Here is an 18,897-nt window from a genome sequence, read left to right as displayed (position 1 = left end):
CCTCACTCTCCTCTAGTCCTTCCAAATGTTTTCTGGTTTAATCCAGGTGCACACAATTCCCAGATTCCTTGAATCATTTTCTATGCCTTTGTTTATTTAAAAACAAAAACAAAAAACAGAAAAACCCCACCAAACTATAGTTCCTTTCAATCTTGCTCCAGTTTTGTCCCTCTTCTACTCCTGTAGCCTCTCCACCACACTAACCAGCTGGTGAGCCCTCACAGCCATCAGACGTACGACAGAGCTGTTGGAGAGACAGAATGACTGCTGGCGTTGTTCACAGTACTCCGTGAAATAAAATACGGTGGCAACCACGAAGCTGCCACTATTTATAGGGTGCTTCCTACATGCCAGGAACGGTGACACCTGTTGTCTATTTCATATAGTCACTTTCAGATGTTATCGTGATCATTTAATCCTCAAACATCTCCATGAGTTAGATACTGTTATCATCTCCATTTTATAGATGAGGAAACTGAGCCGAAGAGGGCTGAGTAAAATTGCGCAAAGTCATGTCATGCAACTGGGTGACAGAGCTGGGATGAAACCCCAAGTCCATATGACCCTGGAGCCAGTCACCGTAACCACTACTAGAGGCCGTGGTCAGTCGGTCTCTTCCACTGGACAGACGGGGAGCATGCCCTGTGCTAGCTGTCTCCTCGATCTCTTTTGCCTGTCTTGACAGGCAGATGCTGAGCGAATAAATGAATCAATGAATCATCCTGCTTATACCTTTCATGGGATTAGGGAATGCATGATCGTGATCTTAATCAAGGCCTGTGAAGGAAGATACGATATTAGTCAAAACTGCAGCTTCTTAATTTAAAAAAAAAAGGACTAATAATATACAAAATGCCTCCTTCAAAGAAAAAAATGGCTGGATTCTAATTTATTTAATACTTTAAATAAACATCTCCTTAATGGGCAATAAGCACCAAAGGACAGCCACATGTATGTAGATGGGTTTCCTGGCATTGTCACGATATCGAATAGTCCAGCTTCTCTATATATGTTTGTTTTTGCTCTACATGCCTGTTCGTTGGGACAGAAAGCAGGGCTCATTTACTTGTAGGAAAGAAGAATGGAAAATCTACAGAGCGCTGGCTACACGATCCGCACTGTGTACAACTTCCCTCATCAACCCCCAGAGCGCCCCGCGAGGAAGCTCAGTCACCCAGTATCTCAGGAAAAGCCTCCAGGAGGTTAAAGCCACACCGTCAGCAAGTAGTGGGATGAGGTTATGAACCCAGGTGTCTCAGACTGCAAAGCACAGATCCTTTCTTTATACAGGACATTTTTCTAAAATGAGTGGTTCAGGCTGCCCTGAACTTAACACTTAGGACTTCTAAAGAAGAAAAAATACCCTGACCTCTGGCCTTAAACATCTTCAGACAATAATAACAAGAATAAATGTTATCACACCACACATATTTTTTCAAAAGGACCTAGGAATGAACAAGTAAATGGGAACAGTATTGTGATGTAGTTAAAACTTGAAGGGGAAAAGGGGCACTGGGATATTGGAAGAAAACAAATTCATTCTTTTCATTATGGAAAAATACTTTGTGTCTTTCTTCAGATAGACATGGGGGCACGTAAGTTAAGGATACTGTAGAAAGGATGATGGGCTGTAAGGAATTTATGACACTCGCCCAGTGTGAGACACAAACCACGTGGTACCCAAATCAAGAACCACCGTATAAGGAGATGCGAGGCTAAGAGATGTATATAAATGCACATCTACAAGTGATCACTGATGAACTACCTCCATCACGTGGGCTAATAAAATGCAGGAGCTGGCAACAGCAAATCCGAAAACTGGAAGGGAGACCCCCTGGCACATCCTCCTCAGCGGTCCCGACGGCTTTTCTGCCGCTGGAGATGAGCTCTGGGTTTCGTTCTGAGAGCGGGTGGACGGTGGAGGGGATGTACTTGTCTTTTGGTCGGGACCAAATGAGTTTTAAACGCAGCTTTGTGGCTCCTGTTTAAACAGCTGTTTATTCTCTCCCCCAGAAATTATCTAATGTGCTTTTGGAGGCAGCCACTTGGACGCTGCTTGTCTAATAGACTTGGGGAATAACCCGAAACCCTGCCTGCAAGAGACCAACAAGCGGAGACCAGCGGAAATTTATAGCGTAACCCAAGCTTATGGAAGCATAAACGGCGAGGGTTTTCTTTTATAGAGTCAGAGCCTCACGTTCAATTCCAGGGTCAAGAACATGAAACACGGGCAGGCTTCCTAGGACAAATACAGGGGTCTGAAATCCTGAACATCTGGCTCTGTTTTTCAAAGACACATTATGATATAAGATCCTGAGGTAGAGTGACGGGTTCCTGAGGACTTTTCCAGAACAATGGTGTCATTTTTAAAAAGGAAAGAAAAGATGGTAAATTTTGAAACATACAGGGAGGTAGGTGTAAGTGCTTTTTTTTGTTCTGTGTTGTTTTGCTTTTAAACAGATATGGCCACTGGCAAGCAAAATTTCTTGGGAGAAAAAAGAAAATAACTTAGAAAGAGCTATATACCTGTCATGCTCAGATTATTATGAAGATTCTCTGTGTCTCACACGTGCACATAATCTTCAAGTCTATCAGACAAATCACACTGGGCCTGAAGTCTTACTGGTGGGGTCTAGAAGGAACACATCAATTCTCAAATACTAACAATTTTAAATTAGGACAAGAAGGAATGTTGTTAGTAAGACGGAGAACAAGAGGGAGGCATTTTCAACTTGCAGAATAACAATACGATTAAATTGAGATCCTTGTTTCCTGAACCCAGTCGGTTTATAAAATGTACAGTAATGCTTTTATATGTAAATTATCTAAACTCAAAAAACCTTTCTCTGTAAATTGAATTGAGACAGGCTTAGAGTAGAACACTTTGGTGAAAACGTGCTTAAAATGAATAAAACAGTAAAGCGAAACAAATATTTTGCAGAAGAATACTGCAAATAAATGCTAGGTTTTTCTTTCCTTTTTTGTTGTTGTTTATTTGTTTTGTTTTTGATTGATGCCTGTTATGCCCAGAGAAACAGATAAAACTCTCACCTACAGATTCATTTTTCACTTGCACCTGTTTAAAGTCAAGTGATATTTTCCATTAGGTAAATTACAAACACATTTCAGATGAGGTAAGTATATACAGAAATATTATGAGCCAGCCTAAGATAGGACAGACTAACTTATCTGAATAAAGATGCCTGTTTCAAAATGCTCTTGCAATGTGCCCAGGGGTCTCTTTCCTTTTTAAAAAAATCATATTTAAAATCCTCCCCCCACCGCCTTTCCTTATTTAACAACACGTGTGTCTCCCGTTTACCAGCATTTCATCCTGGCGCTCCCTTCCTTGGATGGCTGCTGTAACATCTGTAGGCTTTTTCACTGCACATGCGACAATATCCCCAACGAGCCCACGTACACTTTTAAGGCAAGCTTGGTATCTTTTGATTTTCCTTCTGTCCTTGAACTGACACCACCTAATAGATTTAGCAAGCAGTGGTCTCACAAGAATGAATGAGCAGGGAAAGTTAAGCACACTAGCAGTGGGGAGTCTCCCCAGAAAAACCCATCGGACATGATCACTGGCGCTGTGTCGATGGCTACGTGCCAGGCACCGCGCTTAACCCAGTGAGTGCACTGACTGCTGCTGTGATGATGTGACAGACCAGACAATGAGCTTTGAGGGGAAAGGGATTACCCACAACCAAACAGATGATATGTGACGGGGGCTTGGATTTGAAACCAGGTGTGTGACAGGGAGGACCACAATCTTAACCAATCCCCTGAGTTCTGCTGGAAAGGAATTCTGCTCAACCATTTACGCCCTCAACACTACTGCTTTCTACAGTGCCTGAGACCTTACACATTTTTAAAAAAATGAATGAATGACGTTTCAGTTCCATGTATTTCGAAGGAACCCCAGTTGCTATTTTCCCCAGGTCTTGGACTGGTACCCCCCCATCCCATCTCTCTCTCCTCAGCTCTATCCATCCCTTTATTCATTTCTCCCCCGTATGAATCAGCAGAACATTCCTGGCGTGTATTAGGGGCTCCATAAATATTTGTCACCTAAAATAAACACTTCCTTTTCAAAAACTTTCCTTAGAAAAACTGGGAGTTTCCTAAGCTATATATTTTTCCCATCAAGATTATGGAGAGGGACACAGAACTTATCAAGGTAGTCATTCATTAATATTTGTGGCAAGTATTCAAACATGATGCTTTCCATTCAAGTCTGGAAAACAGGTGGAAACTTCATACCTAGTTATAAAGTTTGACTCCAATTCTAAAGTTAACCAAAAAAAGCATCAAATTTATTGAACTCCAAACACTGTAAAAACTCAGGGATAACTCCTGAGCCAGTCTCTCTCTCTCTCTCTCTCTTTTTTTTTTTTTTGGAACCACAATAATTCTTTTATGATGGTATCCAGTGAGAATCCCTCATGGAATTTTCTCTTAACATGGAAATGCATATGGCCTCTGTGGTATGACAGCTGCGTAACTACATTATTGTTTACAAATGTGCAAAATAAGTACCCAAACCAATAAAAAATAATAACTTGGGCATCCATAAAGAAGAGATACTATAAACACGCAATGGCCCATACTTTCTCTACAAATAACTGGTTGAAGCAAAAATACAACCAGCAAAACCCCTTATTTCAAATCCCTTCCCATAAAGCAAATAGGGTTGGCAGTCTGGCAGCTAATACCACTGTGCTTTCCCAAGTAAAAATGCTTTCTTATTAACATTTATCATTTAGGTGCCATTAAAGTAATGGCAGTCAAAGTGGATCCATTTACAATAAGCCGCTTGGTGCTGAGGCTACTCTGTTTTGAACGGGTTTCAAACCAGCACACAGCTTCCCCACATCACCAAAGAGGTGGGAAGGACAGAGAGACAAACATAAAGAGATGGCGGGAAGGAAGGAGAGGAACAATATGGAACCTTCCAAATATGCTGACAACTACCATCCACCGCAATCCTCCACCAGATCCACCAGAGACCAAGCCGGAGGAATCCTGCATTTGAGTCTCCAAAGCAGCAATGAAGTCTTGCCCTTCCGGGCTTCTGCCTGGAATACTCCTCTCCCCTCCCACTCCACCTCCTCAGTATGTCTAGGGAAGCTCCTATTCACTCATCAAAACCCAACTCAACTCTCTCCTCCTCCAGGAAACCTTCCTTGCCCAACATCAGAGAGAGCATATCACAGCAGTACCTCTGAACCCACTATCAATTTAAGCACTAAATGAACAGCTGCTGACCACCTCCCAAGAGCCAAGCACGGTTCAAGAGGCACTAGAGATACAGTGGTGAGCCAGACAGACAAGAAACTTGCTCTCTGTAAACATGTCCACACATACATAATGTAACACCAGGTAGGGTTACATTAGCACATTATTTCAACTGTATTCTGTTGGGTTCTACACTTACTGCAATTACGATGCTGTCTCCCACGGCAGACTACGAACTCCCTCATTGTATCTCTGTATTCACATGGTTTCTCAGTTCAGCCGTGTCTGTGGAGTTGATTTACATTAAAATTTTAAAACCACATTAACTATTACTACAGCTGGCCTGGGGAGAGAGACTAAATTTATACTAAACACCTGTGCCCTCGAGGAGCTTAGAGCCAATGCCCAGGCAACTTGTATAACGATCATAATATGAACAAAAACGCTTACCCTTTTATACTTTTCAGGGCAAACGTCACTTCCTGTCATCTTCACAACAACTGTAAGAGTTGTTATTAGCCCCATTTTACAGCTGAGGACACCGAGACATTTCCCTATCCCCTGATTTTGGTAAAAGGGGCAGGACAGACCTCTTCCGAAATGAGCACAAGAGAAGCCGCATGAAGCTGGCGAGGTCAGGTAAAGGAAACCTGGTTAAAGAAACGGGGACACACAAGAAGGGCGATGGGTGATCGGGAGGGTAAACTGAGGCTACCGACGAAAAAGACCCTGGGCCACGGTTGTCCAGCAGTTTGATAAGGAACACTCTTCCTCGGGACCCACACTCTAAGGAAACCTCCCGAGAGGGGGTCCCACGGGATTCTATCTCATGTCACAAGAAGAGCAGCACAGGGGTCTGAGAGGGGGGGGCCTCACCTAAAATGGGGGGTGTAGGTGGGACGACGGGGGGCGCAGGTGGGACCAGGGGGGTGCAGGTGGGACGACGGGGGGCGCAGGTGGGACCAGGGGGGTGCAGGTGGGACGACGGGGGGGCGCAGGTGGGACGAGGGACTAACTCCAGTCTTGGAGGGAAGGCGGGAGTTAGCAGCTGTATTAGTTCCTAGAGCTGCTGTCACAAAGCACCACAAGTGGGCTTAGAACAGGAGAAATTGACTGTTGTGCAGGAGTAGAGGCCAAAGTCTGAAGTCCAGGTGTCAGCAGAGCCATCCTCCCTGCAAATCCTCTCGAGGAGGATCCTTCCTTGCCTCTTCCAGCTTCTGGTGGTCCCAGATGTTCCTCGGCTTGTGGCAGCGTTAATTCCTACCTCTGCCTCTTTCTTCAAATGATGTTCCCTCTGTACCTCTTCACATGGCCTTCTTTCTGTGTGTGTGTCTGCCTCTGTGTTTAAATTTCCCCTTTACATAAAGAAACTAGTCATACTGGATCAGGGCTCGCCCTAATGACTGCATTTGAACTTGACCACCTCTGTCAAGATCGTACTTCCAAATAAGGTTACATTCTGAGTTACTGGAGGTTAGGACTTCAACATATCCTTTTGATCCTTTGTGGGGGACATGGCAGCAGGGCAGTGGGGGCCAAATGACACAGTTAGGAAAGAGCGTCTGGTCCCTGAGCGGATGCTTTGGTCAGCAGCCCAGCAGCCGTAGCCCCTGCAGACTCCTGCTTGCTGTCCCAGCAGCGCAGGTGGCCACGTGACACAGTCCCTGCCCGTCAGACACATGCAGAAGTCCACTGAGGGCTTTTCCTGATAAAAGGGTTAGAGCCAGCTGGTCCCGTTCCTTTCTCCTCCTTCCTACCCTTAAGGTGATGTCTAGGGTTGAGCGGGCCAGCCAAGACCCCAGGGGGATGACCTGGAGAATCACACGGCTGGTGACCCACAACTCTGACAAGTGTCGAGCTGCCTCGCCAGGTGACCCAACGCCAGCGACCACCGCCCTCTGGGCTTCTTACGAAGCCAGAAAAGAAGAGGTCCTGATTGTTTGACCTAATTTGACTTACGTTTCCTCTAACTTGCAGCCGAACTCATTCCTCATTGATAAACCTTCTAATTGGTCACTGTGTTTCCAATCCTCATCCAGCACCATCCATTCTCTACCCAGCAGCCAGGACATTGGCATGAGTCCTATCATTCCAATGTGACAATTTCATATGTCACATCTCATGTCAAACACATGTCATATCTTATATATCAAACATAGATCATATATGATGTCACATCTTATATGATATCAAACATACAGTGTATCATATATCACAAATCATATACCAGTCTCTCTCTAGCTTGAAACTAGCCAGTGGCTCCTTATTCCAACTAGAGTAAAATCTCAAGCCCTCATCATGGTTTGCAAGGCTCTGTGAGATGTGGCCCTGGCCTGCCTCTCAGCCTTCACCTTGAATTCCCGCTTCATTTACTCTGTTTTAATTCCACTGCACCTCTTCAGTGCCTAAAACATGCCAAGTTCTGTTCCTTCTCACCAAGCTCCAGTGGCGTTGACTGTTTCCCCTGCTTGGAACACTCAGCCACTGCATCTCTGAGCAGCTACTCCTCATCATTCTTAGTGTTAGAAGGATGCTAGGGCTTCCCTGGTGGCGCAGTGGTTGAGAATCTGCCTGCCAATGCAGGGGACACGGGTTCGAGCCCTGGTCTGGGAAGATCCCACATGCCGCGGAGCAACAAAGCCCGTGAGCCACAACAACTGAGCCTGCGCGTCTAGAGCCTGTGCTCCGCCACAAGAGAGGCTGCGACAGTGAGAGGCCCCCACTCGCCGCAACTAGAGAAAGCCCGCACACAGAAACAAAGACCCAAGACAGTCAAAAATAAATAAATAAATAAATAAATATTTTTAAAAAAGAAGGATGCTAGAACAGTGCCCTTGCACAGGCAGGTCGAATGAAGGAGAGAAAACCGAACGTTCCTTGAGCACAATCGTGTGAGATGACCACATTCTAGACAGAGACACCACGCGAGAGCTTTGGGTTCACCCAATCCCCTAAGGTCATCATTTTGTCTTCTGTTTCCCACTTCCCTTCCCATCCCACCAAACACAGTCTCATGGAAATAAAACAGGAACATGGGCACATGTGTAGGCATGCAGCCCTCCTAGGTGGAGAGAGAGCCAGGACCACAGCTAGGTTCCTTGTCCCCTCAATCCCAGGCCTTAGGGCTGTCTTTCTTTCACACTACCACATATGCAGATCAGTACCCGGGTATTAGTCTGCCAGGGCTGCCATAACAAAATACCCACAATGGGTGGCTTAAACAACACAAATTTATCTTCTCAAAGTGCTGGAGGCTAGATGTTGGCAGTCTGGTTTCTTCTGAGGCCTCTCTCCTTGGCTTGCAGATGGCCACCTTCTCTCCATGTCCTCACGTGGTCTCCCCTCTGTGCGTGCCCCCCTGGTTCCCCTGTGTGCCTCCAAATTTCCTTTTCTTATAAGGACACCAGTCAGATTAGATTAGGTTCCTCCCTAATAGCCTCATTTTAACCTAATCACTTCTTTGAACGCCCTATCTTCAAACACAGTCATAATCTGAGGCCCTGGGGCAGAGGGCTTCAACATATGAATTTGGGGGAACACAATTCAGCCCATAATAGGAGCATAGATAATAATAACCTCAAAAGGACAGAACTCTGCTGGTCTGGTTACCAGAAATGGTCTGTCTATTCCGGCTCACACTATGCCCTGTCCAGAAGCTCTGGAATCTGATACTGGCTATTTCTGTCATTTCCTGGCAGTCGGTCTCCTGAGACCTCTAGATAATATTTCATTATGGAAATTTTCAAGCATAGCCCAAAATAGAGAAATTAGTTAAATAAATCCATAGTTGACCGAGAATTATCAACATTAATCAACCTTGATTTGTTTACCCTAGCCTCCAGATCGTTTTCAAGCAAATCCCAGGCATCACATCATCTCAACTGCAAATGTCCCAGTATATATCTACAATACAAAATGAGTTTTATTTAAAATAGTATCCTACTCCACAGATTAACAATACTTGCTTAATACCATCTAGTACCTAGTCCATATTCAGGTTTCCCTGATTGTCTCAGAAGAATGTCTTTGATAGTAGGTTAATTTAAATCCAAATGAAAACAAGCTTCACACGTTACACTTGGAGGCTATGTCTCTTTCGTGCCTTTAATCCATGTAACATTTTGAAGTCAAGTGCACGTTGGCTCCGCACTCAGAGCGCTTCCTCACTTAAGATGTCAAAATGGAGTATCCATCATCTAAGGTACAAGAACCCAAGGGCTCGGGTCCCCCATGACGGGGAGGGTGTTGTCTTCTACACCGACCTAGCATAGAGCAACGAATGATTTCACCTCGGGGGCGGGGTGCAGCTCCTGAAAGAGACGCTCTTTCCCTTTCCAAGGGAGCTTTGTTCTGAATTTGGATTAATTTAAATGGCGCGTGCACAGAGGGAATTTGTAAGATGTGGTTACGGAGTAATCGTGACCGATACTCATGCGACGCGTGCGTTTATACGTGGGAGTGTGTGCCCAGGAGGGCTTTGAGGGGGCTCCTGTGTGCCCCCTCTTTAACGTTGATCAATACAGTCATTCACTAACAAGGGAATTGGGGTGCACATTTATATTCAAACTGTGTTGGGTGCCCTTATGGAAGGTTCTTTCATTTGGTCTGTTCGTCGCAAATACATTTATCAGGCGATGTTATTACATAGGGAGAGGAACTATAAAAGCACATTTTCAAGCGTTAAGGTTTACCATTCCGTCATCTGTTCACACTTTAATCACAGAGATCTTTGGGGCTGGTCTTTCAAACTGTTATTCCTGAACAGCTGTATGCTCTAAAATTGATAGTCTTCTTAGTTGATGGATCCACAAAAAAAATTGTTAAACATTCAACAAAACTCCGAATGGCTGCAGCCACCTAGTCTTAAAATTTCCCTCCAAAGCATATATAACAGCTTGATATGAGCATCTCATTCCTGTTTATTGAAGCAATTATTCAGTCGTTGTTACTGAATAAGCCCCAGAAACGGTACATCTCCTCAAAAGGAATAGTGATATATTTTTAAATGCATATTACTCCCTATCACTTTGAACATTACAATCTACATGAAAGACTGGAGGATTCATGATATCTTTGTTTCTCAATCACACAAAGGCCAGACTAGCAAGAACAGCGCCAGACACGTAGAATCTCTGCCTCATTTAGCCAGCTGGCTTTAAAGAAATTCGTATGAAATATTCACCTGTCGTGACTTGTCCCCTTCACTTTCTAAAATCCCTGTTGAGTGGTCATTAGGTCCTAACATCCGGCCTTGACAAACAGATAAGTTACTCGTGGTCCAGATGTCAGTAAATGTACGAGCAGAAAATAAGATTGTGCAGAGAGATGTGAAACACACACACACCCTCAGGTCCCTTAACTTTAACAGTGTCAAGAGAACAGGTGAGCCCTGGCACATACCAGGTGTGAGCAACACGGCAAAGCGGTGCTGCAAAGGCTTGGTGGGGTGGGTGTGCACGGGGGCGGGGAGGGGGCAATGCAGAGGCAGAAGCGGCCCCCCCCATTTCTTGAATGCACTGCTTCCGTAAGCAAGTCTCTGGGCAGTTAACTGTCTATTCGATTTGGTGCCTCTCTACGCCATTTGGGAAACGAGTCCCCAGCCGCCTCAAATGCACAGGCCATTGGGTGATCGGGGGAACAATTAGATGTGGGTAAAAGAAACCTGTACTCAGGGTTCCAGGTGGGAAAGACGAGCAGGTCAACCCGGGGGACGTCCATGCAGGAAAGTCACTGCCAGAGAAAGAGAACGCAGGAAGTGACATAAAATAAACCACAAGTCCCGGCCCTGGCTGGTAAGACAGCAAACTGGCTCTTTGGAACGAGAGGCCTGACACAAAGCAAATTCAAACTCCACATGAACCAACAAGCGCCGAATGACATGGCAATTCGTTTTTATGGCGTGTTGAGAGGCCCAAAACATGAGGGACACGGCAGCACGTTGACCCGAGAAGCTCTTGGAAGAGCTGCACAGACAGCCGAGTGGTTCAGAAGATGCTGTGATGAAGAAAAGACGTACACGGTCTTCATCAGATGAGGGGGGCCACGTCAGAGACGAACCGAATTCACCTGTAATATCCAGAGCTCGGGAAGAAGGACTCCGACAGGGCCCGATTACTTCCCTGAACCATAGGGGCCAGGAACCTGCAGGCTTCCCTTCAGCCAAGCACCAGCCAACACACTTCTCTCTGTGATCGCTGCCTAGCTTAAATGAGTTAATCTCGTTTTCCAGATGAATTGTGATTTTTGTCTCCCACAGGCTGTGATTACAGGATAAAAGTATGGTGTTAACTGGAGGGCTGGGGGGCGGCAGGGGGCGCTCTTCAGGGCCACATTCCACGCACATGGAACCGGAACCGGCCGGTTTTCATCCTCCCATTCCCCGCCCCCCTTTCTATTTTTAATGGAGTTAGAAGAACGCAAAGAATCTAATCGTAGGGAACTCTGAAATGGCGATAAACCTTTCGGATGAATTATGTCACCTCGTAAGAGGTCAGAGGCCCAATTTATCTTCGTGTTTGGAAACACAGTTTATGGTCCTGACAAAATTTAAAACACATCTAGGGCAAAATAAATGTGTAAACGGCACTGCGTTTTCAACTCTCTCCCCCCGTTATTTTTGAATTGCTCCTGAAACATCAGTCAGCAAACAGGTATGTGCAGAGAACCTGTTACATGGAAAGCATATTCTGCTAGGTGCTGTGAAGAAAAAAAAAATTTCAAGCCAACACCTAGGTTCTCCCTGCAAGGCGCTTTATACCTCTAGGTGACTATGCACATCATTTTTCTTCTTAAATTAAAAAACATTTTTTGGAGTGTAGATGCCCATAATGAACGCCCTTGGAGGCACAGACCCTGGTTCTAATCCCAGTTTTCACCTTTATTAACTAAGAGGTGTTGAGCAAGCTGCTTACCCTCTCTGAACCCGTGTTTTCCATCGGGGAAGGGGTACCCAACTTTCAAGGTGGCTGCAAGGAGATGTAACACAGTATGTGTAGCTTTTAGCAGGTGACAAGTATTTCATGAGGCGTAACTTTGAAAATAATAATGATTTCCCAGGGTACTTACAGAATCACAGAATGATATCCAGACCATGTGGTAGAGTGGGGTGGAAACAAAAAGATGCCGTAAGTAGGGGCCTGATTGAACAGATAAAAGTACAGGATGCCCAGTTAAATTCTAACTTCAGAGAGACAACACATTATTTCTTAGTCTAAGTATATCCCACACTATATTTTTAAAGTATTGATGTGTCCCAAACATTGCACAGCCTACACTAATACTAAGAAATTATCTGCTGTTTATTTGAAATTCAAATTTAACTGGGTGTCTTATATTTTATCTGGTAATGCTAGGTATAGGATTTGAGTCTTCCTAGCTATGAAACTCGGGGACAGATATCATAACTCCTGAGGCTCAGTTTCCTCATCATGGAACAAGGCTAACTGTAAAAATAACACCTGCCCCATTCACATGGCTGTGGTCAGAGTCCGGTTGTGTACGTGAGCGTGTTTTGTAAACTGTAAAGTTTTCAATGTTTGCATTTTAATAAACAAGGTGCGATTAGGTTTATGATCAAATATGAGTGAATTCAGTTTTTAATAAAAACCTGCCATCTGTGACTGCAAAGTTTATGCCACTAGGCAGTAAGCTTCCCGAGGATACAAATCTATCTAACTCATTTCTATATCCACAGCATCTAAACCATGCTCAACACTCAATAAAGGTTATGTAGTGAATATACAGATGAATGCCTATACCTAGAAGGTCATATTCTTTAATCAAGACATACTACCACCACCTGGTGGCAAAGTACCAGAATTGCAGGAATAGGGGTTTGGTTTTGTTCTTATTTTTAATAAGTATGCACAAAAGCAGTCCTCTCTGATGGTGTACGTGGCATTCCACAGAGTCACCAAATACAAAGAACTAGAGGAAGTAAAAAAGCAAATAAATATTAAACTGTTTTGTTCTGATAATCCCAAACAACATCAGCTTTTCCCAGTCCTTTCCTGTTATTTTAAATATTAGTTTCATGAAATCCTCCCTGATTTTTTAGGCTGCACAACTTCAGGCTAAGAGCAGAGCTGGGTTCTCACATTAGCTTAGCGAGCGTGTAAGGGGGAAGGGGTGCTTGACTGACAACTGACACACTGATGACAGAACAAAGGCAGAGCTTCCACTCAGCACACTGCTCATTTTTACAGCCACATTTGCCTGTCCTTGTTTTCCTATTCTCTCACAAGAAGACCCTTTGACTCTTTCTGCTTTGTTTTGTTTTACGTTTCACACAGGCCATGTTGTCAGCTAAGTCTGGAAGCTACAATGAATATAAAGTGCTGGGCAGGACAACGTTTGATAAATGTAAACAATATGCAGAGAGAAAACCTCTCAGATGAAAAATCCACATACATTTTTAACGGCCGTCAGACTGAATGCAAATGGCTTTGGAAAATCTAAGTGGTTGGTTTTTTAATATCAAAGAAAATCACAGCCTTTTCTCTAGCACTAAAAACACCGCTGCACTGAAAAGGAATCAGTAACCGAATCTTCAGCACGCAAAAGTCACTGCCGCTGCCCTAACCTGAGAAGCAATGTTGCCCTTCTAGAAACGTCAAATGGGGCCTAGGGTGAGCAAACTGGGAATGCTGCTATTTTTTAAGGCCCCCTCTTACAAAAATAAAATAAAATAAAAGAGTTGGCCCGGCTCACAAATGAAGCCACGTGATGTCAATGCTTGGAAACTGCTGGGTCTCAGTTGTTTTCCAAGTCACCGCACTGGCAGTCTTGCCTGAAAGAAAGGAGTCAATAGGGAGAAAATAAATAGAGCATTTCCAGAACTCACTCAGCAGCTTGGAAAACTGTCTGCTTACCATTACACAGTTTTAACATGTCATAATCATTTTCACAGTTAAGACACCCTTCCTGCAGTTTAGACCAAGAATGCATGACTAATTTTAACCACTTGTGCAAATCTCCTAATGGAAATTTCAAACAGCTTTTATGGATTAGAGTTTCGTAAACTGTATGGAGAGAGCCCAGCAGATACCAAGCCGGAATCCTCCTCATGTTGACCTGTCGATACCTAACGAGTTCCTGGGTAACACTGGGCGATCACACGGTCCTCACACGAACTGTATTTCTTCTCGGCACCGCATCTATTATACGTTCACCGTATAAAAAGTAGAACCAAGTCTCATGACAATGCAGACAAATGAGAAGGGAAGGTAGGTGGTGTGTTACCATCTCAAGCCTCACCAGAAACTTTTGGTGATGAGCAAACTCTAGAGGTCACCCCACCTGTGGTCTCACTAAGCTCAAATCACACAGTGTTAAGGTGGGGAGCAGTGTTCCCATTTTACAGACCGAAACTGAGGCTCAGAGAGGTTGGATCACTGGGTAAGGGTAACACAGCTGCTAGTGGTTAAAAAAAAAAGGAAAAAAAGTCCCAAACTGCCCCTTTCCACCATGACATGCTGAGTTGAACAGCATCTAGAGATCTGAAACACATGGCTGGGCAACTGGAGAAGCAAGTTCCCTTGGAGATGGATGATTGCGATAGTTGTACAACAACATGAATGTACTTAACGCCACTGAATTGGACACTTAAAAATGGTTAAAATGGGGGCAGGACAGGAATAAAGACGCAGACGTAGAGAATGGACTTGAGGACACGGGGAGGGGGAAGGGTAAGCAGGGACAAAGTGAGAGAGTGGCATGAACATATATACACTGTCAAATGTAAAACAGATAGCTAGTGGGAAGCAGCCGCATGGCACAGGGAGATCAGCTTGGTGCTTTGTGACCACCTAGAGGGGTGGGATAGGGAGGGTGGGAGGGAGACGCAAGAGGGAGGGGATATGGGGATATATGTATACATATAGTTGATTCACTTTGTTATACAGCAGAAACTAACACACCATTGTAAAGCAATTATACTCCAATAAAGATGTTAAAAAAAAAAGGCATTTTCCAAGTGAGTTGAAAATCATACTGTTATTCAAATATTCACTAAATATGTATTGAGTTCATACTAAAAAAATGGTTAAAATGGTAAATTTTATGGTATATAAATTTGACCACAAGTGGCAAAAAAAAGAATTAAGTTCAAAAACTGCTTTTCACTGAGATTGAGAAGAGGAAGATGGTGGTCAGCATATGTCTGAAGAATACTCTGTTTTACCTGCTGTGCTAGAAATTCAGAGCGTTAAAAAAAAAAAAAAATTAAGGAAAAAAATCCTCCCTTTTAGGAAATCAAGATCAGTGGGATAGTCGGAAACACATCTAGGTTTCTTTTTTTTCTCTGTCCCCAGATTCAAGCATCTGGAGTTTCTGGGGTTTTCTAATGACCTTTATGGTGACCCCAACCCCTCCACTATTAGCACTTTTCACAGAAGATGGGGGAGAAGCAGGGATTAGGCTCAGAGGCAAACAAGGTGAAGGGCTGCCCGGGTGCCTGAGTTACGATACACAGAGAGAAGGAGCAGGAAGAAAAAAAAAAAATCAAAATTAATGTCCTCTCTCCCGGTTCTTGATTTTCCTCCTGGCTAAAGTCAAGGTCCTTCCAGCCCTCAGCTTAACACCCCATCCTCAGGTGAGGCTTCCCTGATCCCACTAATCACCACAGGGTCCCATAAGTCCAGAGACTTGCCTTTGAGACTGATTCCCTTTGGAAAGAGCAGAAAGGTCTCCTGTGCTGACGTAGGAGAGAAGCTCGGGGGCAGGTGTTTGCTCTGGAAGCCCAGGATTCCGGGGGTGGGGTGGGGCGGGGGGCAGGAAAGGGGGAGCGCTGGCAGCCATCGGGCCGCAAGGACGCACACTCTGGTCCCTTTCTCCTGCAGTGAGCACGGCAGAATTAAAAGGGGGGTCGAGGATACAGCTGCTCTCAGGCAGCACTTTCCGTGGCCCCAGAGCACACAGCTCGCCTCTACACATGCTCTGAAAAACATGTCCAGGAAACACTGGACACCTCTTCGCTCTTCCCTTGCCATTCTCAAGTCATGTTCTGTTGCTCCGCCGTTGGCTTTCCACCTGGAGATGCAGTCGTGCACCTGCTCCTCTGTCTACGAGCTCCTGGCTGTCAGGAGACCCTACGGGGCCATGTCTTCCTTTGCCTCTATTACTGGGGCTTTCCCCTCCCGCTCCCCACACCAGGAGTAGAGCCATCGCTGAGGGCAACTCAAGCTGCATCCCCAGCAGGCGGCTCACATCAGATGCCCTCTCGGAGTGAGGGCCCGAGCTGCCCAACCAGGTCCCAAGGAGCCCTAAACCTAACTCTCTCGTTTACGACGTAGTTCAGACACGTCACCTTTGTGTGTTTTCTTCAAGCCCTTCTCCTCCTCTTGGTTCCCAAATCCCCCACATAGAAAAGAAGGAAAGAACAAGGGAGGTGGGTGGAGGGATGGGAGTGGGTGGAGGGCTGTGGAAAAGGGTGGGGAGAGGAGGTGGAGGGAAGCCGGCCTGGGTTCCAAGTCCCGGGCTGCCACCTGCTACACGGCCATGAGATCTGCAGTCTCCTCATCTGTCAAGTGGGGATGCTGTGGGAACATTAGGAAGAAGTAGGGTAACTAAATAACCAAAACAAACACCTATGCAGCGCTCATTACCTGCCAGGCCCTGTTAAAGTGCTTTCTGTAACACTGTACATTTCATTCTCACCATCACCCTGTGAAATAAGTACCATCATTATCCCTCCTTCAAAGATGAAGAGATTAGGCAGAGAGAGGTTGACTAACTTGGCCAAGGCCACACAGCTATACCCGGCAGAGTCTGGATTCAACCCCAGGCAGCCTGGCCCCAGGCTGTGTCCATCACATGACACTGTACTTTCTACTACGGCACTCACTGAAGACCCTTAATAAACACGGATTCCTTGCCCCCTGCCTTTTGAAATTCTTTTCACCACAGTCCTTTGGGTTGATTTTCAATAAGCTTCAATCCTCTGGGTGTTGTACTCTTTCAGCTTTCTTCAATTAGCTGGAAATCATTCAATAAATATTCATTAAGCACCCGTTCTGTGCCAAGCACCATGCTAGCGATGGCCGCTTCTCCAAGACCTGGCCCTGGTGGCTTTGGCCAGCATGACTCTGAGGTGACTGCAGCCAGGCCCACTGCAGGTCCATAAGTGCTGGAAGAAATACTACACAGAAGCGCAATAGGGTGGCAGAGCAAGAGGCGGTCCTGCAGGACAGAAGGGAGACCCCCGTGTGCCAGCACGGCCCCTCCCCCAGGCTCATGGTCTCCTTGGTCCTTGGACCTAGTTTCTTTGTGCAGCCTGCGCTGACTGTGAACTTGGGCACACCTCTGTAAGTGTCCTCGGTCCACCGACTAGTGCATGTCACAAAGATAACCCTAGGACAGTGTTTCTCAATGGGGGCGTTGCCGGCATCCTGAGGAAGGGCATGTCTCTGTCCTATGGGAAAGGCCACACCTGGCAGAACGCTCAGCATCCTGCCTCCCTAGGCACCTACCCTCCCTGAGGCAGACGGCACCCTGGTTACCTTGTAATAAAAAATGCCCAAAGTGCGAGGAGGGAACAGCGCCACGCTCAGCTAAGAACCATTGTCTTAGAAGATGTGACTGCAGGTCAGATGACCCCATGTGCGATGCCCCGATATTATTTTCTGGTCTGGAGAGACAGAACATAGGGGAACAGGGTACAGAATTCCATCAGGTTCAAAGGTGATTTAGAGCTGGCCAGAAGATAATTACAGAGAAGAGCCCGAAGAAATGCAAGCCTCAATTAAGCGAGGTGCCACCTGGTGGAGGGTGCGGGTGTCAGTAATCAGAGAAAACAAGTGATCTGTCCTCTTTAAGAAATAGAACCAATGATAATTGTTGCATCTATAAAAAGGCGGTTGTCCTGGAAGCACTGGTGACCATGAGAAATGAGTTCACATGTCGTCCAGGAGCCTCACTGGCTGTAAAGAAACCTCAGAATGATGAGAAGCAGACCTAAATTTACATGGCAGGTAACCCCCACACTGCTTGGTATGACATCACTGTTTCCTTAGTGCACAGACATCATTTAACCACAGGAAGACTTACATAAAAGGATGAATGCCGTCTTCACAACCACCCTATGAGATAAGTACTATCATAATTCCCTTTTAAAGGTGAGCAGTATAAGCACAGAGAGGTCAAGTTACTTGTCCAAGGCCACACAGCAACATATGGCCACATAGCAACTAACTCCAAACCCAGGCAGCCAGCATTTGAATTAAACCTAAAAATATCATGCTTTTATGTGAGAATTAAACCTAAAAATATTGAGATAATCAAAATGAGAACAATAATGCTACTGTGTTGGCACAGTTTCACACACATGGTACCTTATGAACCTGTAATATTTGAGTTGGGCCTTCGGGAGCAGGGTTGGCAAACTATGGCCCCTGGGCCAAATCTGGCCCACCACTTGTTTGTATAAATAAAGTTTTACTGGAACATAGCCAGGTCCACTCATTTATGTATTGTCTGGGGCTGCTTTCCTATAAAGGGTTAACTTGTTGTGACAGACACCATCTGAACTGCAAATTCAGAAATATTCACTATGTGGCCCTTTACAGAAAAAGTCTGCTCCCTCCTGCTCTAGAATTATACATTAGCCTAACGGATTCAATTTTAAACGCATAAGTAGTAATCACTACAGCACTGGGACTGTAG

The 18,897-nt window shown here is 45.2% G+C and overlaps 1 protein-coding gene and 1 long non-coding RNA gene across 4 annotated transcripts in view; one reads left to right on the top strand and one right to left on the bottom strand.

Moving 5' to 3' along the window:
• Window positions 1-18,897, bottom strand: part of WWOX (WW domain containing oxidoreductase) — a 969,100-nt gene that overhangs the window by 436,021 nt on the left and 514,182 nt on the right. Inside the window, exon 9 of one of the 3 annotated variants that reach the window (XM_082439107.1) lies at window positions 7,390-14,026. The exons of the other annotated variants lie outside the window; for them this stretch is intronic. Within the exon in view, the coding sequence (XP_082295233.1) occupies window positions 14,006-14,026 (21 nt within the window). The 3' untranslated portion in view covers window positions 7,390-14,005. Of the gene's footprint in view, window positions 1-7,389; window positions 14,027-18,897 lie in introns of those variants that run through there. 3 annotated transcript variants of the gene reach the window in all.
• LOC309649365 overlaps window positions 1-18,897 on the top strand; it is a 634,437-nt gene that overhangs the window by 117,980 nt on the left and 497,560 nt on the right. The window lies entirely within an intron of this gene.

The sequence above is a fragment of the Balaenoptera physalus genome (assembly GCF_965194825.1).
Source record: "Balaenoptera physalus genome assembly, chromosome: 19".
Classification (NCBI taxonomy): domain Eukaryota; kingdom Metazoa; phylum Chordata; class Mammalia; order Artiodactyla; family Balaenopteridae; genus Balaenoptera; species Balaenoptera physalus.
The sequence above is the reverse complement of the archived record's forward strand: the minus strand, read 5'-3'. Positions and strand labels throughout refer to the sequence as shown.